At 41.8% G+C, this 25,278-nt stretch overlaps 1 protein-coding gene across 15 annotated transcripts in view; it reads right to left on the bottom strand.

Moving 5' to 3' along the window:
* Foxn3 (forkhead box N3) overlaps nt 1-25,278 on the bottom strand; it is a 406,647-nt gene that overhangs the window by 12,365 nt on the left and 369,004 nt on the right. For 13 of the 15 annotated variants that reach the window (XM_087195145.1, XM_087195142.1, XM_021245282.2 and 10 more), the window contains 2 exons: nt 16,724-16,789; nt 8,272-8,377 (listed from right to left, as the gene is read on the bottom strand). In XM_087195145.1, coding sequence (XP_087051271.1) covers nt 8,272-8,377; nt 16,724-16,789 — 172 coding nt within the window. The remainder of the gene's footprint in view (nt 1-8,271; nt 8,378-16,723; nt 16,790-25,278) is intronic. The other 2 variants (XM_087195148.1, XM_087195149.1) reach the window with 2 other exon arrangements.

Consider the following 25,278-nt stretch of genomic DNA (forward strand, 5'->3'; position numbering starts at 1 on the left):
ACCTTCAAAATATCTACTCCTAAAATTGAAAGAGTTACAAGGAAAAACAGCCAAATCCACAGTGTAATGGGAGATTTAATGTATCACTCTTAGTATTCAATTGATCCTGTTCTGTCTCACACACATATACCACATATACACACACACAAAAGGTTACATCAAGATCTGACCTAAAAGACATACTGCACACAAAAACTATGCTAACAATGGGAAAAGCATATTCTTTTGAAGCACAGGTGAAATATTTTTAAAATACTGATTTATACCAGATCATGAATTATTTATATGAGGCCACTTAGACTAGACATATACAACCTCAAATTCCAAAGAAGCTGTAGTATAAATGGTCAAGTCTCTGACCACAAAGCATCGAAGTTAATGGTCAATGCTGAAGAGGTAACTAAAAAATAACAACTACTTCCTCTTTGGGAAATTTGGAAAAAAACACTTCTAAAAATACCCATGGGCCAACTTAGAAATCAAAGTGAAAATTTGAAAATAGTACTTAACAGCAATGATATGAAAGATAATAAAACTTGTGGGATACAACTAAGTAGTGGTGTGAAGAAAATTATGGCCTTAAACTTTCATAGAAAAAGAAAAAAGATTTAAAAGTAAAAGTAACTGATCTATGCAAGGAAAAGTAGACTAAAAGCAAAGAAAACAAGGAAATTATAAGTAGCAAAAATCAATGACGAAGAACAAATGCAAAGTAGAGCTAATAAAAAAAGATGACAGGGGAGATCTCTGGCAAACTTAATCACACGAACAAAAAAAGAAGATATAAATGAAATAAGAAATAAAAACAGAACATAGTTACAAATGATATTTTCAAAGATGGAGAAATACACTGAGAATATGCCAATGTATTTGAAAACCAAGGTGAAATGGACAAACCCCTAGAGTTATAGAAGTGGTTTTCAAAAGGAAGTTAAAAAACAAGTCATTCTATAATCATTACATATATTAAACTAATAATAATAATCATTTTACAAGGAAAACACCTGCCCCAGATTGTTTCTCAAGCAAGTTCCATCAAATATTAGGCAACAAATAATTCTAATTTTACATAAACTCTCAAAAAAGAGTGAGAGAATACTGCCCAATTCACTTTATGAGGCTAATACAATCTTGACACTAAAACCAGATGAAGACAGAACTGCAGAAATATGATGCATGGACAAAATATTAGTTCATCAGCTCTAATACATAAAAAATCGATGTATCATAATCAAATATATTCAGATATGAAAGGGTTCTTTTGGAATTGGTAGATTTATAATGTAATTTACCACAGTAAAAAAAAAAAGAAAAATTTTATAGCTTTCTTAAATGATGGAAACACTTCTAATGAAATTCAACAATTATAGATGATAAATATCCCAAAAACCTAAAAATAAAGGGAAATTATGACAAAATCATTTCCTTAAAAACCAGTAACAAATATCCTGTCAACTGTGAGTGAACAACATGGCTCCCCTTAAAATAAGAAAAAACAGAAAGATACCTATTATAGTTACTTTATTCAGAAGTCCTAGACTGTGCAATAGGACAAGAAAAAGAAAAAAAATAGGAAAAACAAACCCACGGTTATTTGCAGAAGATGTGCTCTATACACAGTAAACTGTTAGAATTACTAAGGCAGTTCCTTTAGCAAGGTTGCTATGAAAAATCAATGCTGAGAAATCAGTTGCATTTCCATGAATTTCCATTGCATTCCATGTGTTTCCAGCAAACAGAAAATACATTGTCTGTGTTGGTAAAATCTATAATAGCAAAAGAAAATATCAAACCTAGACTATGCAGATGATTAAGTCCTTTAGGGGAAAAAATAAAGCTGTAATGAGTGACACTAAAGACTTAAATACATGGAAAGGTTTACAAATTCACTGATTAACAGAGTTAATATGGGGGCATTCCCACCAATACGATCCACAGATTCAATACAATGTTAGTCAAAAATCACAATAGGAGATATTTTCTTCTTTACCTCCCCTAGTCCATTTTTTTTTGTTATTTTATAATTCACCAAGCTGAATCTAAAATTCACATGTAAGTGCAAAGCACGAAGAATATCCACACACTGAAAAAAGATGGCAAATTGGGAGAACCTGTGTGACCAGGCTTAAGATTTACCATAAAGACAGAGTAATTTGGACAGTGTGGTACTGTCACAGAAAAGACAAATGTGAAACAGGACAAAGAGCCCCCTAAATATAAAGAAACTTGATATATATATATCATACCTCGTACTTCATATCATGAGGAAAGGGAGGGTTATTTAATAAATGATGCTGGGATAATTGATTATCCATTTTGGAAATATTGAAATGTACCTCTGATTCACACCATAACTCCAGATGGATTCCAAACTGAAATAATAAGTCTCTAAGACTAATAATACGTTAGCCTCATGATAAAAGTGTCTTCCTATGATGCTGTCAAAAGCAAAAACTTTTGCAGGGGCAGAGTCCGGGAGGGATCTCTGTCTGGTGTGCTTTTTCCCTTTTTTCTTAAACCTAAACCTTTACTATTTTCTCCTCTCCTCCTACCACAAAGCATAACTTAATACTGAGTTGTGTAATTGCTTTCAAAGGCCATGATTTCAGAAGAGAAGGCCAACAGGTGCATGGTCTTTCAAAACAAAACAAAATACAACACAATAAACAGCAAGATCAGTGTCAAATTTTCCTTCAAGTACCCTAATCAGACCACAATCTTCTCAAGGGGGAAGACAAAGATGCTAAGAAAGGAGAAACAGATCTTAGGCTGAGAGATGGGTTTTTCTGATGATTCAATTTATTTAAATTTTTATTTTTACACGTTTGCAGTATATAATGACATTCCTCATGTGGAGGTGACACATGTACAGAACACATCTTAATTCCTTTTTCATCCCCGTTCCCTCCCCTCCTTCCATCTTTTGGTCCTTTCCCTTTTGCAAAAGGTCTATCTCCTTATTTCCTGCTATCTAGCTTTTATTTTGCTCTTTATTTATATTTTGGATTTCTCATATAAGAGAAACCATGTGATATTTAAATGATGATTGCATGACATGACACTAAGAAATGATGTTTTTGATTTGGGGACAAAGGGAGATAGGATGGAGGGGAGGGGAAGGAAAGGGGAAGTACAAAGTATCGAGATGGGATATGTATATGTATATGTACAAATATCTCATGATGAATATATTTATTATGCATCACAAATACATGCTAAGAAAATGTTTTTTAAAAAATTGATGTTTTTGTGCTGCAACAGAACCATGAATGGTCATCTTCATGTTCAATGGGAATTGCAGTTTTCATTTAGGTCCTTAGAGATCCAAGTAAAATTAAGGAGCCTTTCATGGTAATTCAATGGCACTTTCTTACAATTTTATAACATGCTATGGTCTGGACTTGTAGGCCAGCAATGATTCCTCAAAGGCAATTGCCTTGCCACAAATCTACATTGGGCTGAAGTGACAGAAGTTCAAACTAAGCCTTCTCTTGAACGATGGGGCTTAGGTTCAGGTGCTCAGGAAGAGGACCCAGAAAGGTCTATGGAGGGCAGACTGGATACATCCATGTTATTATCGAATATCTGCATAATGCTTACATGCCAAGCACATAACTGTGTATTAATCTTAATTCACAAGAGAGGTAGTTTCCTTGTGAGAAGCCCAAGTGTACTTGTCCAAGGTTCCATAGCTACAGAATAAGGACCCAGGAAACTTGGTTCCTGAGTCTATATGCATGATTTCTGGGCTCTGCTGCCATTTGAAGGACCTGCCTCCCATCTGTTCTCTCCCAACCCTCTGGCCAACCAGGGACATTTAATTCTTCTTTGTCATTCAAGTGGCCACATGGGGATCAGAGAGAGTCCTAAAGGTTAAACGTAAGATGGCTCAAGCGAGTTTCTATGGTCCCTGTGTGGGAGGCGGCCCATAATGCTATGAATGTAAGAAATCTGGGCTTCTCTTCCCCAGATAGGCCAGAAATAGACACCAGAGTCTGGATAGACACCAGAGTCTGGTCTAAAGATTCAGTGGTGGTAACTGTTCCATTTCAGGGGATCTCTGCAGCACATTTCACTGGGAAAGTAGCAGAAGATACAGGTATAAAACTCAAGATGTGCAAGCAGTTCTTTTGAGGATGATATATCTTGAACACCGCACTCAGGCAAATTTCAAAATAAGCAGGTTTCCAATGTCTAAGGATGGGCCAGTCTCAGAGGTTATTGAGTAAAAAGTCAACAGGGGAAAGTCAATTACACTATTGACAGATACTCTTACAAGGAGTTTTCACATCATAATTATATGCAAAGGAACCCAGCAAATACAAGCTGTGTAATGATCAGCTAATAAAAGTAACACTTCATCTATGTCAATAACAGTTTCAGAGTTAAGACAAACAAACATGGCCTTTGCCACTCAGCCGGAGGGGGGAAAAGCCCTGAAAGACAAATATTTTCACTTAAGGAGAAGTGCTTAGACTCACACAGAAAACCTCTCACACAAAGGAGAGGAGGAAATTGGTCTTTAGTGGGTGCTAATGACTCTCTCACCTTCCCTGGGCCCCAGCTGAGCAGACTGGGGCAGCAGCCCCTATAAACACTGGAACCCACCTCCCAACCCCCATGCAGGAATCCCTGTGTGTGCACTGCCTTGAGGTCTGGTGGATGACAGCCCATGTCGTGCTGTTCTATTCTTCACTGAATCATTTTCCTTTCAACCTCAGTTGAATTTAGGTTCAATGAATGTGGGGCCAAATTTAAAAATTACAATGAACATGAAAGAGCTAAACGATTTTTCCCCCAAACACTTCTTAATGGGTTTTACAGACACCAATTCTGCAAATGCCCACTTAGCTGTGTTTCTGTTCATCTTTTTCTAAAAGCATCTCAGTGCCTATTTGCCCTACAAAAAGCAGGCAGAGATAGAAGCAAGTGTCCCCAATCTTACGGAACTTAACTACCGACCTCTCTTCCTCTAATTTCCCTTAAAACTAATGCGACAGGTACAGAATATTTAGACAACTTATTACCAATGCACAGGAGCTTTTTTGGTTCTGTTTCTATAAACAGTGTGGGTGCATATTTTACCAGAACTGTTTTGCTCAAAACTATGAGGCTCTGGAAGGTCAGTGGGCCGACACTTAGCAAACTATGCCACTATAAGGCTATTGTCCCTCAGCCTTGAGCTCAGCCTTCTCATCTGATTCATTTGCTGAGGCTGGTCTGGACTGACTGTGTAAACCACACTTTGTTTTACCACTTGGCTCCACCAACAGGGGCTGTTACAGAGACTGTGAAGGTGGTGGATGGTGAGGACAGCTCTGGCCTCTGTACCTCAGCAGCATCGGCAGCAGAAGTTTATTGCTGGGGCAGCTGTGCCATCCAGTCTGGGTTTTCCAATACTCACAAGACCATGCACCAATATGGACCTCCTTCTCAGATGTAGGGATCTCAGACCCCACCCCTTGGCAGAGGCCTGAGCTTTGGGTCCTTGGGGCCACCATTCCAATCTCTTCCTTTTGTTCCCTCCAGCTACAGATGGTGGCCTCGCCCCACACTTGCTTTCCCTACGTCACTTTGAGTTCTCTTGTTCACTCACTGGTTACCTAGTCAGTAGTTTTCTACCTGGTTAACAGTATCCTCAAGTTGTTCTGCTCAGTCCTCTGGTGTGGTTGCTGTCTCCTGACTGGACCTGACTGATGCACAGTCTTGCCCTGGAAACTGCTCTGTGGCTTTTTACTTTGGAAGGGGCCTAATAGTCACTAGTGGGGTCGGATGAGTGGCAGCTCTGTAGAGAAACAACACTGTGTTGTTTGGCTGCAAAACTTTATCTCCTAAAGAGACACCACCAGTGCGAAACCACCAGTATTTAAAATAATGCCTGTAGAGGGGACAGTTCAGTGAAATTTGTGATGGCATGTTCCATGGGGTAATAACTAAAATGAGGAGGGAGCTCCTGCCAAAGGCCACTCTGGTGCCTGCCCACTCCTCCATCCCCTTCTAGAAGGAATGCCTGGATGCATGGGGAACACTAAGCTTAAAGACACTCGAAGTATGGTCAAGACAACACATCTGAAGTCTACATTTAGAATCTGCTAATGAAAATACATTGTTGGTCCAAGCAAAAATAGCCTGCAGTCTCTTAAGTCTTCTCTACCAGAAAGGTAAACTAAGAGGTGAGACAGGAAAGATTTTAAGAAAGCAATGGAAAACAGAGTATGTCTGTTTCATAATGTGAGGGAAGGGGATTAGTATTTTCGCTTCATGGAAAAGGGTTATCACTTAGGAACTCAAGAATTAATGATCTGAAGATAACCATGAAAGACTTTAGAGAAGTATAAAGAAAAGACCCTTCCCACATATTTTTAGAAAACATTCCCATGTCAGGTTAGCAGAAATGATACACAGTTTTATTTATGATCTATCACTATTCTAATTCCTACCAATTTCCCTAATCATCAGATCCCAGACACCAGAGTCTGGTCTAAAGATTAAGTGATGCTTATTGTAACAAAAGCAGGCTGGTTTGTAGGAAGAGTTAAAAGACACAAATGCTTGGAGAAGCACCACGTGGTCGATTTGCATAACAGAGTTTAACCTCATGTTTCCTCTCCCTCAGGGCCAGATAAATGGATGTTTTAGGAAGGTTTCCTTTGGGACCTGAGACACTGTGAAAGTAAAAATGTTCTTCAGGGCCAACTTGATCCCTAAGTGCAAGAGAAAGGAGAGGGGAGAATGCAGCTCAAAGAGACAGAGGTTTTACAGCCCATGCCTAGCACTGTGCTACAGGTGTGAGGCATCTGTCACCTGACTCAGCAAGCAGACCACTGAGGACACACAGTGAAATTATAGCAGATAGGGTCATGTGTTAAAAGCCACCACTGCAGCATGGGGCTGATGGGCCACAGGAAGCAGAACTCCGTTTCATGCTGTGTTGGGGACCAGTCACGATATGCATAGATTGGTGGGGGTCAGGCCACAGGCCCTGCAGTACCAAGGCCCCAGGGGTCATAGAGAAGTAGGCAAAAGATTGCAGACTTCCTGGATCTGTAGGAAAGCCATAATCGTAGCTCTTCTGAGGCAAGATAACATTCTGCTGAGGGCAATATAAAATGCAGACATCAGGGTGTAGAGAAGGACCTTACATTTTCCCTTTGAGATGTTAATCTTGGTCCCTATCTTCCTACCTTACTTCCCACCTTACTGCAGTTGCTGTTCTTCAAATAGTACACTACCTCCTCCCTCCCTTGTGCTCTTTGATGATTCAATAAAAGTGGGCCCACTGTGGAGTTCACTGAAGTCTGTCCACTACAGACAGATTCCTCCTGGTCCCCCATCGCACACTAAATATTGCTCCTGTCTCTTTCTTTTATTCCCCATCATCCTCCCTTGGTATTCAGGGGTCTGAAGAGCTCCTGATGGTGCTGGCCACTTCAGGAAAGTATTGTGAAGGGACCATGTGCAAGCTGAGGGAAGTCTATGCAGAAGCAGCAACGTGACTAAGATGGGCAAATACGGGGCATATTTGATGAACAAATCTGGTTCAAGAAGGAGGGAAGGCCTAGGTGACAGGGTGAGGTGAAGAGTCATGAAGGTGGCTCTGCTGACTCTGGTACATTTTAAGAAACTGTTCTGGTAGTGGCTGACAGATGGCAGGAAAACAGGAGGAGGCTGACACACTGGTGCACATGGGGGTTCAAAGCTAGTGGTGGACCCTAATCTTGGGCTGGCAGTGGAGATGAGGAGGATGGAAGAAAGACATTTCCGTAGGAAGAGTTCATGCGGTCTGACAACTGACCTGATTCTTGGAAACAGGGGAACGATACCACTTGCTATTTATAGGCCACTTACCAAAGCACGTATTACACATGATTTTGCATTTGACTTGTACTGCAACCCATGCTTAAACGTAGAGAAGTACAGTGGGTGAGGAAACTGAGGCCCAGGCAGGTCAGACACAGCCTAGAATCTAAGAACCCACCCATGCTTTCCTTCTACTCACTTTAATCCTGTTCCCCTGGAAAGTAAAACCAAAAACCAGAAACCAAAAAACTTTAATTTGCCTCCATCTCCTCATCTGCAAACAATCAGGATGGCCCATGAAGGAGTAGCTGGCATTTGGACTGGGGGCACTGGAGGTTACTTTTTAGACTTTGCTGAACACCCAAACTAGGTATGTCTTCACTGGTTAGAAGCTGGTCGTCTTGATCCTCCAAGGGGCCCCGGAGGACAAAGCAATGGCCCTCCCACTCATCAAGTAGGCGCCTCCCTTACCTCATGGCTGCCGTCATTCCAATGGGAGTGATTGGCAATGGCCGGACGCCAGGGAACAGCCCTCGGCTCAGAACCCGTGCTCCATTTTGAATCACTCCTGGAGGAACTGGAAAAGCAGAAAAGAAAAAAATAATGCATGTGAATCAACTGTAACAACTTCTGTTTTAAGTCAGAAACTCTGGGAGGAGCAGGGAGAGAGACCGAGGAAGGAGGAGGTAGAGGAGGAGGACGAGGGAAAGGAAAGAAGTGAGAGAAAAATTGCACACACACACATACACACACACACACACACACACACACACACACACACACACACACCCCACATACATATACAGAAAGAAAAAGATACCAAAAGAACAAGACCAGATAGAAAGAGCAGAAACATAATTTGGCCAGCAAAATCAGACCAATAGCTTACAAACAAAATATTGATACCTAGGTTAAAGAAAAAGTAACTTTGTAACAACAGGCTTCAAATACCATTTTCTTGCATTTGTTAACCATAACCTCTAATCTTTTGGTCAGAACCTAAGAAATCTCACAAAGGAAGGACAGCAGATGACCTAACAAATATATTTCTTCATGCTTCTCAGGCCAGGGTCATAAGTTGAGAACATTTTCCTATTTGTCCTTCATCCAACAAAGGAGAAATACAGCCAAAAGTAACAGCAGAGCCAATTTTTCAAGCTACTTGAACCCTCAGCCTTGCAACACAGTCCACCCCAGAGGTCCCTCCTCAGGTCCTTGGGAGGAAAGAGGTAACCTCTAGGTTCTGTTGTTAGCCTCAGAGTCCCACAGAGATGGCTCTGGAGGCCCACATCCCTCCTTTTCCAAAGTTCCTCCCAAGAAATCTTCCTGAGAGTCTCCACAGAATCCACCTTCCACACACTCATTCCTGGAGCAGCCCGAACGCTAAGCGACCATGTGGCCAGTGACCATCAGATCCATCTCCAGATACACATGTGGGATACTTCTATAGACCGGTCCACATCCCATGCATACTCAGCGTGGCTTCCCGCCAATCCAATTTTGTCTGAGGATTTACATGACAACAAGGAAACTGCGCAGAATCTCTGATATCTGACTTTTGTTTTTTAACCTTCCAAACAGCAATTTTGTCTAGTTCAAGCAAATCCTCTGTCACCTGCTACATCTACCAAGGCCCCTCCCTGTGGCTGTGAGGCCAGGTGACACTGCTGTGAGTACAGATGGGTTTAACCTTAGTTCTTGTGTGACTCTGCACAATTCCCAGAAGTGATTTCCTTCTTGGGACTTCTTCCTGCCAAGACCCCTTTTGCTCCCCAGCCTTGGCACAGTTTCCTACAGGTGCAAGTGTGTAAACTGTGCTATTACCAACACCACCAAAAAGTCTAAAGAATTATACCCTGAAACACAAAAACCAGCCTGGATTGTAAGTGCTTAAACACAGTATTATTTGTATAGAATAAATCCTTCTTATAAAGTAAATTACCTATACATATAATTTACTCACTTGACTTTTAGATCTCTAAGAATATGTGTTTTATAAATATTCCTAACTTTTAACTAAACATCCTTCATGTAAGGTGAATGTCCACTCATGAACATGGGATAATTTTACAGACTACTGACTTCTTGGGCATTTTGTATTTGTTGCTAATAATTTTTGCCATTTCTCTTCCAGGTTTGTATGAAGCCCTTATTATTAGGTCTTATAAAAGGTAGGATGGGAGTTAAAATTGAAACTCTTGCCTAATTCACCAGCATCAAGTACAGTCCAGTGTTCCAGAATGACCCCAGCCTCTTATCATAACCAATTTGGGGAGTGAGCAGAGCAAGATCAGGAACTCCTCCCACCCCCAATCAGCAGCCTGGTTTCAGATGATAGATTAGATTATCTGAGGGAGGAGATAGTACAAACATATAAATCAAAGGAACCACATGGGATACAGAAATAGAACCACACATATGTGGCCATCCGATTTTTGCTAAGGCTATCAAGACAACAAAAATGGAGGAAAGGAGAATATCAAAACCGGAGATCGATTTAGAAAAAAATGTGGATAAGTAACTTAAATACTGAAAATCTGAACTACATTGTGACCCTGGGCAGTAAAAATGGTGACAGTCCCATATACAGACTGTATCATTTAATTATTAAAATGTTTGCCAAGCATTTTCCTGTGTATTATCTGTATCAGGTGATAAGGTCATAGGGCAATAACAGTTAAGTGGGACAGATAAGAGAATCTGAGACACTGAAGACACAATATGATCAGTTATACGGACTGTAGGTGTATAAGGGTACCAGGGAAGGCTTCCTGTAAGAAGTGCCACTTACACTGAAATTCTAAGCCAGAGAAGTAGAAGATACAAAGTCCTGGAGTTGTTTTTTTTTTTTTTTTTTTTAAAGCACAGCATGCACAGGAAACTAAAAGTTACTTTGGTACAGCATACAATCGTAGTAGGAATGGGATTCACTTAGATGTTAGCCCATGGGACTTGGGAAAACCATTATATGATTTGGAGCAAGAAAGTGGCCTGCACTGACGTGGCTGAGAACTAGTATCTGGTGTTAGACTACCCTGGGTCTGGGTGTTATCTCTGTCAACTACTGACTGAACCCCCATGCAATTCCTTAAGTAAGCTGGGGGACAAAATAATACTTACCTCTCAAGGTACTAGGAGATTTAACTGACTTAAAAGAGGCACTCGTATTTAGAACATGTGTGTTAGCTATCACTGTTATCATCGCTGACACGATCACTGTCTACAGAGGAATTGCTAGAAGGCTGAACGTTCTGCACTTTAGGTGAGCTGAAAACCCAGAAATATGGAATGAGGCAAAAGCCACACCAACAAGTTAAGAATTTAGCAGTCTTCCCGGTGACAGAGTGGCTGACTGAACAGCTCCTGTGATGCTCAGCTATGCTTGTGTGCTGTATGTCAGCCATCGCTGCAGCACAAACACCCGAGCCAGCCTTCAACACTGGACAGAGATGAGGAAGCCCTGGAATGGAAGAGAGCACATGCAAGTCATGGAGCATATGTGCTTTTGCTCTCTGGCATGGCCAGGAGACATCTGCCTATGAAACAAGAAAAGCAGCCTGAGGACAGTGTCTCATCACAGGGTCCTCTTCCCAATGCCCAAACCTTTAAGCAACACGAAGGGAAAGAAAAGGAACCCAGTCCACAGCAAACACCTGCTGGAGACTTGGAGCTGCGGATGCCCCATCTCATGGAAACCTGCCTGGAAGATGCACACTGCAGTGGCCAAAGGCTCTGAGCAGCACTGCCTTGGTTCAAAGGCTTGGCCCACCCAGCCTGTGGCTTTGGCCTAGTACCTTAGCCTCTCCGTGCCTCCATTCCCTCACTGGTAAAGCAAGCATAAACACACCTCATAGGACTGTTCTGAGGATTAAATAAGGTGAGTTATGTAAACTGCTTATCTCAGTGGCTGGCCGGCCATGTATACCACCACCACCACCACCACCATCATCCACCACCCCACATCATCTCTCTAGCGGCCTCATTGATTATATAAGGCACATGGCTTAATAGGCTCAGGACATGGGGAAATTCTTTCACTTGTATTATGCCTTTTGTAATTGGTTGTACCTTTGCTCTTTCTTGTTAAAACATCTTCCTAATGAGTGAACTGCACTCATTTTAAAGAGAATCTCATGGACAAAGTGATCTTGCAGTACCGTAGACTTCTCCTAAGCTATTTTCTTAACCCCACAAGATTTCTGGCACGGTCTGGGCGCCTACTGAGTCCTGGAGCTTGTTCTCCAATGAGCTGCAAGTGAGCGCTGTCTCCGCTAATCCTGGCGCTTCTCATGCTCACTGGCAGCACTCTCCATGTTGAGGTGGTAGATGTGTTTGTATTTGCTCACTGACTGCGAGAAGCCAGCTGACTGTGCCATCTCTTCTCCTTTCCGTCCCCATCCCCTAGCGTCAGGAATGTAGCTTCTGAACAGTGCATCATAGCTGGTATAAAATAACTTTCTGAGAAAGGCATTCTGATGTCCATCTTCCCCTGCTTTTTACTGGATTCAGCAGGAACGTGAGTCCATTCTTCAGGCCTTGGTCTATCAGCACGTCTCTTTCCCTTCCTTCCACTCTGTTTCCCTCAGAGCACATCAAGACACTTAAATACCAACACTTTCACAACAACCCACCCCACCCAATGCAATGAAAACAGCTAAACTCCACCCAGGTCAAAGACTTAACAAACTGCACACAGTGAATCAACCTCTAATTGATTTGTGGCTCTCACTAGAAGAGGCCCAGGGCTCAAGCATCATCCTTTTTTGTAGATCAGTTAAATATGCATCTTGTATAGGAGAGAAGATGTAGGTCTCGAACTTTCTAGCTGCTGGGATAATAAGGTGCCAAGGACTTCAGCACCAGAGTCCCCAACACTTGCTAGGGTTCTTTGAAGTTAGAGGGTGACTCTAAACTTGCTGACTTTAGCAAGAAAGCAACACACTCATAAAAACAGCCAGATCAAGCAGCACCAATCACTGTAGATGCCCTGATCCAACAGGATAATGTGATTTTGGGAATCTTACAAACAAAAAAATGTCTGAGGCATAAGACAAACTCTCCTGCACAGTAAGTCGTCCCTCGGCACGTCCCCCGGCACGTCCCCAGCCTCCCTCTTGATTCATAGCTCACTTGATTTTTCACTTCTAAAATTAACCTCAGAGCTCCTCCCACAGCCTTGAGAGGGCAGCCCTGGCCAACTCCACCAAAGGCCATAAGCTGAGCAGCAGGTGATTCTTATAATCTTTTCCTTTCCCAAAGGCGGCCTTTCCACCTGCTCCCTTGGAAACAGGCTGGGGAGGGGACCGATTTCGAGGCTGCTTATCTTCTACTTCGTCTGCTGAGGCTGACACATACCCCACTTCCAGGGGGAGTGGAACGCCAGCCTCCCTCCCCCTAGGTCCTTTTCCGTTGTTTTGTTTATTATCCAGAGTTCGCCTGTGGGAACATTCCAACCAGGGGTTATATAAGCCTTTGAAGATGAGTAATAGTGATCTGGCTTCTCCTGACTTAATAACAATTCCTCCACAGGGGTTAAAGATGACTCACTGGGCTTGTCAAAGGGGCTCTGCATGGCAGGTGCTTAAAGGGGATACCAGAAGCTGAAATTTTGGGGGGGAGGGTAGGCTAGGGAGCATAATCCAAAGTTAGGAAGATACTGAGCCAACCATACCCTGTACTGAGTGTTCTGAAGTAGTGTCCTAGGGAGCACGTGGGACCTAATAGCTCTCCTTGCAGAACGTGTCCCACACTGCAAACTGGCAGTCTGAAAAAGCTAATGTCACATGCTCCGCAGGTGCCACCAGGAGGACAAACTGTTGGAGCCCAGGTTTTCATTAGCTGCAACCCATTGCCTGACCGAAAGAAAAGCATCAGGCTGAAACAAGACTGACTCCAGCCCAAGCAATGCAGGTTGCATGGGGCTCCTCTGGGCACGTGGGTCCCTCAGAGAAAGAAGCTTGTGTTAGACAGGTTCTCGAGCAGTTTCCTTTGTAGGACCTACTCACTCTGGACAGTGGCTGGTCCACCAGCCCTGAGCTCACTTTGCACAAGCTGAGTAAAGAAAGGAAGAAAGGAAAAGATCTAAGTGGCTGCCATCTGGTGACCTGAGGCGAAGCAGCTACAAAGGGCGATGACAAAGGGAAACCCTTTCAAGCCAGCCTCTAACTTCTCACAGTGCACAGAGGCAGAGACCCTAGGCTGGCAGCACCTGTTCAGACAAGGGGATGAAGCAGGCTGAGAGGGGAAGCCAAGGGGCTAAGGAGAGCATTGCACGAGGAGCCCCAGCCCAAGGGAAAATATAGGCTGGCTCTGGGCAGGCAGGGACCTCGAGAAGGCTGGTACAGATCCACACTGAGACCTTCCATCCAGCGATCTCTTCTTGTTTTCTAGCCTGGGACCATGCTGGCAGGGCTAGGAATGGCGGCTTAATCATTCTAGCTTTGTAACGCTTCTCTCTTAAGAGGGCAAGGCACTGCCTCAAATCTCAAGGCAAGAAACACTACAAAATGTAAAAGGAAATAAAGGTGGGCAGGGAAGAGTGAAGCAAGGAAGTGCTGGCTGAAAACAGTGGTCACCTCTGGCTCTATTACAAGGGTAAGCAACGGCCACCTGACTTTCCAGGCGTACACAGTAGACTCCTGATGTATCTTCACTCCCTCATAAGGTACTGCTCCAATCTTTGGGGCCTTTTACCTGCCCATTGACTATGCCTGTATCTGACCTCTTGGATATTATTAGACCAGCACTGGAGGTCAAATGGGAAGACAAACATGAAGATGTCCCTACCCCAAATCTTCATGCTTACGTCTCTCGGCTCCTGTCTGCGACTTCATCTTCTGTGACCTTCATAGGGATCCTGGCTCTTTTCTTCTGGAGCCTTGGAACCCCCTCCAGCACGGGGCCTTCCTGACTGAAGGTTATGGCCGGATTTCTCACCCAGTCATACTAGCTTTCTAAGAAAGACTTCCCAAATGATCCTATAGCTTTGCAACTCTCAACTTCAGCATTCTAATTCAGCATTCCAATGTAAATAGGACTATTAATGTCTTGGAAGGAGAATTTTTCCAGTTGGGGAGTTATAGGAATAGAAATGAGAACATTCAGAACAACTGACCTGTTGACCCAGGCTAATTGGGAGTATGGCTTTTCCTTTTCCATCTGTAGCCAAGAATTCAATAATAGGGGAATTTCATGAAAGCTGCTGAGGATCTATAAATGCTCCATCAATTCCCTTGCCTTTTCCACCAGTTCACTGACAGTATTTTTTTTTTTAATTTAATGATCACTGTGTACAATGGTTGAGTGCTAAAGAAGGTGCTCAAATCTTGCATGGCTCTGATGAAATCAGTGTTTCCACTAGGACAGGTTATGCAACTTGATTTTAGAAATCATTTCAGCCTGTAACTTGATTACAATCTGGGCTGCACTTTTCCTGAGATGCCATCTAAGAATGGAGGTTTTTAAGTATTTCTCTAAAAATCTGAACATGTAAAAGCCACATTCCAGGTTAAGTGCTAGTTACAGAAATGTACCAGTTACACGTGTGTGCAGCAGTGCTGTTTGCTGGGCAGACTAACATTCCAAATGCTAGTAACCCAAGTTAGCAAAGGAAGAATGAGAATCCTGCACTGTTAGGAGCAGGTAAGGGCAGCTCAGGCAGAGGATCGGGTCTTCCTGAGAATTTTTGGATGTATTTCTTTAGTCTTTTAGAACAGGAACAAAAAGCAACAGTGGAGCCAAATTTCCTAAAGCTATCAGAAAGGCTGGGACAAGTGGAGGGCTATGAAAGGCGGACTGGAACCCGTATCAGTCCACGGTGACACCTGTTGGGGGTCTGAGGATGGGCACTTTCTGGTGGCAAACACTATCCTCTCCAAAAGTAGGGCATTTCCATTGCTTAGGAGGCTAAGAGATCCTCAGAGAGCCAGAGGCCCAGATGGTCAAATGTCTCAGCCAAAGGAATTAGAAGGGTGAGGACCAGTCCCCAGTAATGTCATAGTGACGTCTATTGCTTTATGTCACCATCTCCATACTACCATGTTTCATCAATAGACTGGAATGAATCAATTCATGTCCTGGTGACAAGCTGGGTACACCTTGGCAGTCTAGCTATCTGTCCACTAACAGGCTTCTGGCTGGGTGTGCAATGTGGGCAGAGGGACAAGCTTTGAGTCTAGAAAAGACACAGATATCTTCACTTAAGGTCATTTTTCATCTCTTGTGAAGGAAAACTTTCTAAAACTACATTGGTCTAGCTCTAAAGATGCAGAAAGACATCAGACGGTAGACAGAAAAGAAGTCCAAGTAGGAAAAGAGTTATCTCAAACTTGACGTTGCTCAATGGCCAACAGAAGGTAAAGGCAGGAGCACTTAGCTAACCCAGCTGTGCCCTTCTCTCTGTGGCAGCCTGGAAGGCTGTGTAGAGATGATACAAGGTGTCATGGTTCCATTTTATGACTAGCATAAACTTGAGAAGGCCAGACTTTCCAAAATAGCAGGCTTGTATTAATAAGGACCAGAAAGGAAAGAAATTTCTATGAATGAGTATTGCTCAGCTCCATCACGGTTAAGCTGACTGGATTAAGAGCTTCTTCTACAATCTCAGAGGAACGATTCTAGCAGGAGAAAGGAAGTTCTTTCCACTAGGGTCATTATGGGGTTTGTTTCTCTGCCCCCAAGTCATAAGCCCTAAAATTCTATCTGAACTTTCTCATCTCAGAAATGCATCTCTGCGTTCATTCATATGTATGTATGGATGCATGTGTATATGCATATACATGTATTCATGTGCTAATGTAGTTCTTAAAGTAATGCTACAAGGGGAGGTCTACTTTAGCATTAGTGTTTCCTATGGCCTGGTATATGAATGAGAAGGTTAAGTTCACAAACTATGGTGCTGTAGGCTATAGAAATATCTACTCACAACCTGCTTGTATCTCAGAGGGAGTATTCAAAAGCATCATGGCACTGGCAGCATCAATGTCAGGATCTGGAAAAATCAACCAATAAATAACATTATTTACAACAGGGCTGGTGTGTGTGTATTTTCCCCCTGCAAGTTATAGTTCATGAATATGTACAATAGAGAAAAAAAAAATCCAAGAACTGGATGAGCTATCCTGAAGGTGACTGCCTTACCATTAGGATCTGAGAGGAAGAAAAGGCACTTTAGAGTGAGATTTGAGGAGCATGTTCGTAAGTTTTCTTTATCAGGTGAGCCTGTTTTCTTCTGCTTTGTGAATGTTGTAATGCATGGTATGTTTCTGATAAGCTGCTGATCTACATGCCCCCTTGGCTCTCCCCTTGGGTGAGGAGTAGAAGAGGCGGTGACAATAGGAAGTTCAGCCACAGGAATCTCTAATGAACTGGGGAAAGCTCACAGCTCCAAGAAGAAAAGCATTAAATACACCTGCATCGAGTGAGATACAAACAAGATATTTGGTCATTTCCATTTGTCAGCAGAATGCAAACTGTACTTTATGAGGTTATGTGTATACATGGTGGTGGTAGAGGTGATGAAGGCATTAAAAAAAGTACTTAAAATATACAGAAAAAAATTAAAGTTCTGATATTGAGAGCACAGTATTGGCTTTCATATCTATTACTGGTTTTAATCTGAACCCCCCTAAAATACCCATCACTCCATTGCTATAATTCTTAATAGGTTTCTGAATCCTTACTGATCCACCAGTTGACAGATGGCAGGTTACGTAGAGACAGAGAAAAATATTATCCTTTTATAACTAAATTCATTTTCCTCTGAGATACAGCAGTGCTGCTGCTATGGAAATGAAGGTCACCATGGCAACAGTAAACAACCCCCAAGAATGGTCACTGAATAGGCTGAAAAGAACATCTGCCCCAGCACAGCGTCCCAGCTGCCCTGGGGCGAAATTCGCTAATAGTGCCATGATGCCCCGTGACAGAAGCTGCCGCCTGTGCCCTGTCCAAATAAATGAAGTGTGCAATTGAAGTCGACATCAAAATGCCTGCCCTTGCAGATTACTGCCTCTGTGTCCGCTAAGCCCAGTGACTAATGATGGGGGAGAGGGGGCTCGCGCTTGTCAGTTTTTGTACAAATTACATACCAAAAAATTCAATTTACTACTAATGGCTCCATGGCACTTTATTTGGGGTATTATGTGAGAAAATTACTTTTTTACTGTTTAAAAAGTACATTTTTCATACTTTATATGTGCAGTTTAATTCCAAGGGAGTAATGCAATGTGGTATAAAGGCCTACAAGCGATTAATAATATAGATGATGCTGGTTTCAGAAGACAATGTCTCAAAAAAAAAAAAAAGTAAAGGAACTTTACTCTGCAGGCCTTTTTCTATTTTGCCTGCAGGAGGCCTGTTACTTACACTCCATAATGGAGTAAAAGTTTATTTTAGTAAGTGCATTATATGAGAAACAGGTAAATTAACTTATGTGGTAACTCCAGGGGTGAAATTCCTACAACAGTCATTCCTCCCTACTGATATTTATATATACTAGTTGGATGAGTAACTGAACAGCTTAAAGTTCCACTCACTGTGGCGAGGGTCCACTACCCCTGGCCCTCTCTTATCCCTACAGGAAGCAGGGCCCAGAGTCTCAGTGTTATCACTGGTAGTTATCACTGGTACCCACAAGGAAGCTCCTAGCCTTCCCCCTCCTATTCCTCCTTTTTTTGGAAAAGACCTTTTTTTTTTCCGCAGAGAGGAGCCAAGAAATGCATGTTTCTTCTCACTAAGAAAAGGTTCTTTGCCATCTTTGAGGATGGAAATGTGACAGGTGACTTGGGGTTGGTTGTTTGCTGGGTTAAGATGAAACCCAGGTAAGAAGTCAGAAGTCCTTTCCTCTTTGATTTGCTAGCAAATGAAAGAAAATTCTGTACTCCTGGACACAGAATAGACCTCAGGAGAAAGTCTGGGGGCAACAGATAAACAGAAGGTGTAATGCAAGAAAAACAGCCTTCATGAAAAAGAGTACCAGGAGCACTCACACAGTTTCAGGGGAAGCTAAGCTTGGGGAATTGCTCCATAACCATGGACTTGACCCCCTGACACCATGATGCCCACCCACGCCAAACAGACACACAAAGAGAGCAAGCATAGAATGCCAAATGACCAGTCCTCACCCAGAGTTGTCAGGCCTGATGCCTCCACAGATAAAGCTGCTGATGCCTCCACAGATAAAGCTGCTGATGCTCTGAGAGAACTCATGCTGGTCCCAAGGCATTCTGGTAAGTGTAACACACGTCTCTCTTATGACCTTGCTCATAATGCATCCCTATAGCTCTACTTTCCATTTCCAAAGGACCGGTTCCTAAGCAGATATTGGAAAGGACGGTAGAGCATGGGATGCATGGCAAGCAAAGTGGTAACCACAAAAACTGCCATGTGATCACGCACACTTAACACCCGACTGTGAAAGCCCTTCCCCAGAGGGTACAGTGACTGCCAACATTTTAAATATCAACTTTATTGTGGGATGATTTACATACCATAAAGTATACTCACTTGAAATGCAAATTAAAGCATGAGATACTATCTTACTCCAGAAAGGATGGTTATCATCAAGAAATCAAATAATAATAAATGCTGGGTGATGATATGAGGAAAAAGAACTCCTCTCCATTGCTGGTGGCAGTGTAAACCAGCACAACCACTATGGAGATCAGTATGGAGATTCCTCAGAAAACTAAAAATAGAAACTCCATTAGACCCTGCTATTCTTTTTCTAAGTATCTTCCCAAAAGAGCTAAAGTCATCATGTTACAGGGATACAAGCAAACCCATGTTTATAGCAGCACAGTTTGTAATAGCTAAATCTTGGAAAAGACCTACATCCCCATGAGCGGATGAATGAGTAAGGAAAATGTTGTATTTATACATAATTTACACCTCTGCCATAAAGAAGGACAAACGTGAGGCATTTGTAGGTAAATGGATGCAACTTAGACCATAATATTAAGTGAAATAAATCAGAAACATGAGCTTACATACTGCATGGTTTCTCTTAATGAGAAACTCTCTGTCTCTGTGTGTATACAGAGAAGATGGGCAAATAGAAAGAGGGAGCTTTTTTTCAAATGGATAGGGGGATAAGAGATGGAGGGAAGGGAGAGGGTTAGGGTTAGGGAAAGGGGTTGGGGAAAAAAATAACTGAAGGGAAAAATGATGAAAACAGAGCTTTTGCAAATGGGAAGGGGATCAAGACTTGGAAGGAAGGAGCGGGGATGGTGAGAGGGGGAGATGAAAAAAATGAATTACGATATATTATGTAGGGGCCGGGGATTTAGCTCAGTGGCTTTGCCGTCTGCTGCGCAAGTGCAAGGACCCGAGTTTGATCCCTGCTACCAAAAAAAAACCACCAAAAAGATATATTATGTACATGTACCAACTCCCCACAATAAATGTAATTATATACTGCAAACATGTACTAATAAAAAATAAAATATACTCACTTTAAGTATAGAGTTTGATGAGTTCTGACAAATTTTATAACTGTTACCATCACCCTAGTCAAAATGAAAAGCAGAACTAAGAAATACATTTCCATTACTCCAGCGTTCTCTGGCACCCACCCCACTGCAGACATACCTATCCCTACCCTGGGCAGCCCCAGCTTTGCTTTCTGTTATTCACCCATGATGCACTGCCAGTAATTCATTCCTTAGAGCTATTATTGAGCAGTATTCCATTGAATGGATAAATCACAATTTGTTTATCTATTCACCAAGTCAACTGACATTTGACTTGTTTCCAGTTTTGGCTATTATACAAAAAAAAGCTGCTGTGAGCTGCTGTACCAGTTTTCTGGGACACATTTTCATTTTCCTTCAGTAAGTGTTGGTAAAAGTAGGTGTAACTTAATAGGAAACTGGTAAACCATTCTCCAAAGAACATGTACCAATTATGAGGTCCGACTGTTCCATATTTTTGCCAACACTTGAAATTATTAATCTTTAAATAAAATTTTAGATACCTAAGCCAGGTATGGTAGCACACAACCATAATCTCAGCACTTAGGGAGGCTGAGCAGGAGGAGGGCAAGTTTGAATCTCACCTGGACAGCTTAGTGAAACCCTCTCTCAAAATAAAAAGTTAAAACCGATGGAGAGACTGGACATGTTACTGAGTTCGAAGGCCAAATTCAATTCCTAGTACCAACATGAAAAAAATTAGACACCTACTGGTATGTCATTGTGGTTTTTAATTTGTACTTCCCTAATAACAAATGATGCTGAGCATCTTTTCATGAGCTTATTGGCCATCTGTGTGCTTTCCTATGGGAAAAGTCTGTTCAAGTTTCTTGCCCATTTTCAAATTGGCTGTTCAACTTAATATTTAGCTGTAAGATTTCCTTAAATATTCTGAATATAATTTCATTATGAAATATATTTTTTCTCAGTCCATGGCTTATTTATTCAGTTTCTTAGTAGTATATTTCAATAACAGAAGTCTTCAATTTTTAGGAAGCCCAATTTACCAATTTGTTCTTTTATAGCTCAACGCTTTTGCATCCTAAGTAATTGTAGCCTACCCCAAGTTTTCAAAGACTTTTTGCGAAGTGGCATCTCTTTTGTTTTCATTGGTTAATGTTATCTAGGTTCAATATCCACATTTACAGGTAATGAAAATGGAAGTAATCAACCAGACCTCTTTCCTCACCTAGTAAGCTAAGCATAGCCCTCCTAGGTATACAAATCAATAACAGAAGGATCCTCTTTCGCTCCTGGTGTGAACACCAGGCAGCCCAAGAGAAGCCTTTTTTCCATGGAAAAGCATCCTGAACTTGCTGCTAGAATGCCTAACGTGGCTCTAGCCTTGTCTCACCCTGACACCCTGTATGGGTGCAGTCTTCAGAGCTGACAATCTTTATTCCTCTCTAAAAAGAAGAGCTGCTGCAGTGCTCATTCTTATGTGTTATTAAAAGCCCTAAGTTTCCTCCTATTTTAACACTGTGAAAGTAATCCAAGCTCAATATTTTAAAAAAATGCATTAGGTGGACATAATTTGAGAAATAAATGCCTTCTCCCAGACCCACTCCCAGATTCATATTTTCTTATATATATGGCTAGAAACAAGCCATTTATGTATATTCTAAGATACCAATACACATCTATTTACATTCAGGCACATGAATCTATTTTTTTAAAAATAGGTTTCAGCCCCTTTAGCTGAAGTTGTCTTTCTGTGGCATCAGTTACCCATGGTTTGAAAATACTAAGTGGATAATTTTGAAAATAAATATCTCATGATTTTCATTACAGTATATTATAACGGTTCTATTTCATTATTAATCGCTTACTGTGCTTAATTTATAAGTTAAAGTTTATAATAAGTATGTATGTATATAGTAAAAGATACAGTGTATATAGAGTTTGGTACTGCCTGTGTTTCAGGCACCCACTGGAGGTCTTAGGATTCATCCCCTGAAGATAATGCGAGGGGGAAATTATTTATCTGGAAAATATTTCTTGCAACTTAAAAAACTTTTTCACCTAATAATGTATCCTGGTAATCTTTCATATTAGTATATGTCATCTAAAGTCATTCTAGAGTGATTTTTTTTCCCTAGATAAAAACACACCTCGCCGTACTGGTACTCTCTTCAGACAGCGGATTACCAGAAGGCGGGATTTGTGTCCACGCACACATTTGTGTCCCCACAGATCCTAGGCTCCTGAAGATGCTGCCCCTGCACAGCTTTCTCATCAATACCACTCCCTTTTGTCCTCCTTCCCTTGGGGCTCACCCCACTGTCCACCTTGGGTAATACGCTACTTTTCATAAGCACATCTAAGGTTCCTAAGACTCTGTCTGTAGTTGGGACAGACTAGAGAAGGTTCTCCTCTCTGGGTAGCAGTGGCCCTTTTTGTAGGAAGCACTTTTAGTAGCTGTTAAGGGCTGGAGGATGCTTCTACTTCTGAGGAACAGATGATTCTCAGGGATAAGATCTAGGGGAGAGGAGCAATTTTGCCTAGAATTAAAGGAGTGACCCCCACACCCCTATGACTCAATCTAGGTTACCAGCATAAAAAAACAGTAAGATATTTGGCCAAGAACCCTATTCAGAAATTAAGATCCACTTGGCAGGAGTCTCCTCCATGCAGCATTTTGGAGAGTCAGAATGAGGTAGATGGGTACAGGAGAATACAGAAATATTATCTCTTTTGTTTTTGGATGCAGGATTCTTCCCAAGAGAACCTCATACAGCATCCTAACACAGGAATCCAAATCATTTCCTAACGGCTGGCTCATACAACACCTAGTGTGCCGCCGTGAGGACTTTAGGGTTATGACCATCACCAACATTGAGCCAATCTCAAATCCCATATTTAAGAAACTCCTCTTTGCTCATGCTTCAGTAAGTGTTACATCTCCTCTGGACCAGTCCCTAGTGGCCCATTTCAATTTTTATCTTTAATGCAGCTATCCTATCACATTGCCTCTTCTCTATTGTACAAGACTGAAAACAGTCACACATCTTAAAGATGTTTTAAAAATTCTCTCCTCTTAAATGCACACACACAACTATGCCATACCACCATGAGAGAAAAAGGTAACGAAGTTTCTAGGATCAAGGGTTCAGTTGTTTGGATGAAGAGAAGTACTGAGCCTCATTTTCCCAACATGTGGAGATGGTTCTTTTTGGACATGGAGGAGGTTTCCTTTGTGGGTAGGGTAGGCAAAAAACACGAGATAAAGCATGATAACTTTGGGGTTCAAGACCTGGGTCTGCTGCTAATTAACATGCGACTTTTCATTTTGCTGGTCTTGAGTTACTCATTTTAAAATGGTAGATGTCTGGCTGCAGACCTGAAAGGGGCCAGATTAGTTTTTCATCCCCTCTCACATTTCCTGATTCTCACTGTAATGCCCTTTGACTCCCTCCTCTTTCTGATTCATGGCTGCAAGAACTATGAACTCCAAGGAGTGCCTACCAAATGGTACACCTGCTCCAAAGCCTAAAATTTACTAAGATAGAAGAAAATACTGTTGACCCTGGGAAGTTGTGACCTATCATGACGTGTGCTTGCCAGATCCATTTCAGAGCAATCCATCTCGTTTGACATGGGAATTTTGTGAATTCTTAGTGTGTCTTCTGTCCACATTCGCTCCCCTTCCTCTAGGATTTGATGCCAGAGGGAAGTGACTTGGAGAGCCATGAGTTTTAACAAACTAAGAAAAGATGGGAAGCACCTGGTTCAATTGTCACTGCTCCAGACCTACTACAAAACCTGAGCACCATTCTTCCTCAGAGTTGAACAATTTAACAAAAATGACAACAAAACACCTCCTAGATGGAAAGCCTGAGAACTGCAACTGTGCTTCTGAGAAATAATTTCCACAGAGCTAATATGTTTTTCTCTCCCTACTCCCCTTTACACTTGAAGTGTTTATAACTGAATATAAGAGATTTAAGAAACATTTTTAAAAATGCTAAATGATAACACCCACCCAGGCAGAAATTACTAGATATAAGAACATAGGTATCACTCAATCAGATGCACACACCAAGATACTTCGCTTTTCTCTCTCATGCTTCCCTACAAAGTGAGCTGTGTTACGTAGCTCCTTTGTGTTTGCTTTTGTTTGCTGCTGTATCCCCAGCACCTACCACAGTATGTGGAACTTAATGGGTTACTAGATAAATAAGTATTACACAAACAAGTAGATGGCTTGTCATCTCCACTCAGGTGAATCTAGCTGTCCAAGGCACAAGGCACTCAACCTACAGCAGAATCCTGTGGGGACTCCAGAAAAACAAACGTTATGCCCAACATAGGCAACAAGGTTTGTAAAAATTCATCAGGAAATTCTGATGCATAGGAAGGATGAAGAACCACCTTTAGTAGTAGTAAATCAAGGATCTTGAATGCCATCTAAAGAGGCCCTTGAAGAAGATAAGTGTTCCCTAGAGATCCTTTATCTTCAATAACTTCACTAGATCTCTTTGGTTTGAAATGTCCTTATCTATTTTCTATAACTCTGTGCTATAGTGACACAGCTGAAAGTGTTTGGTTAATCCCTAAAAAGGCAGAAAAAATACTTGAGTACCTTTTAGGATTTCAGGGACAGGAAACATGAAAACAAAGAAACAAACAAACAAATAAAAATCTCAAGCTGGACATTTCTTAGGGGAAATGAGTAGATCGGCTCAGTTTCACTTATGCACATCCCTTATATTAAGCCAGTGTTTCTCAACTGGGGGTGATTTTGCACCTCCCCCAGGACATATGGTGATGTCTGGAAACATCTTTGATCGTCATGACTAGATGGGAAGGGGATGTGCTTCTGGCATCTCCTGGGTAGAGGCCAGGGATGTTGCTCAACATTCTAGTGTGCAAGACAGCCGGTACAACAAAGAATAACAGTCCAAATGGTGAAGAGCTAAAGTTGATAAAACTCTGTGCTAAGCACACATATATACCATATATACATGTGTTATGGTTAAGAAAAGGAATTTTTTGAACTATTTCAGAT

This window comes from Heterocephalus glaber, unplaced genomic scaffold (assembly GCF_053883595.1).
Source record: "Heterocephalus glaber isolate CG9 unplaced genomic scaffold, H.glaber_assembly_v1.0 deba00001608, whole genome shotgun sequence".
Taxonomy (NCBI): Eukaryota; Metazoa; Chordata; class Mammalia; order Rodentia; family Bathyergidae; genus Heterocephalus; species Heterocephalus glaber.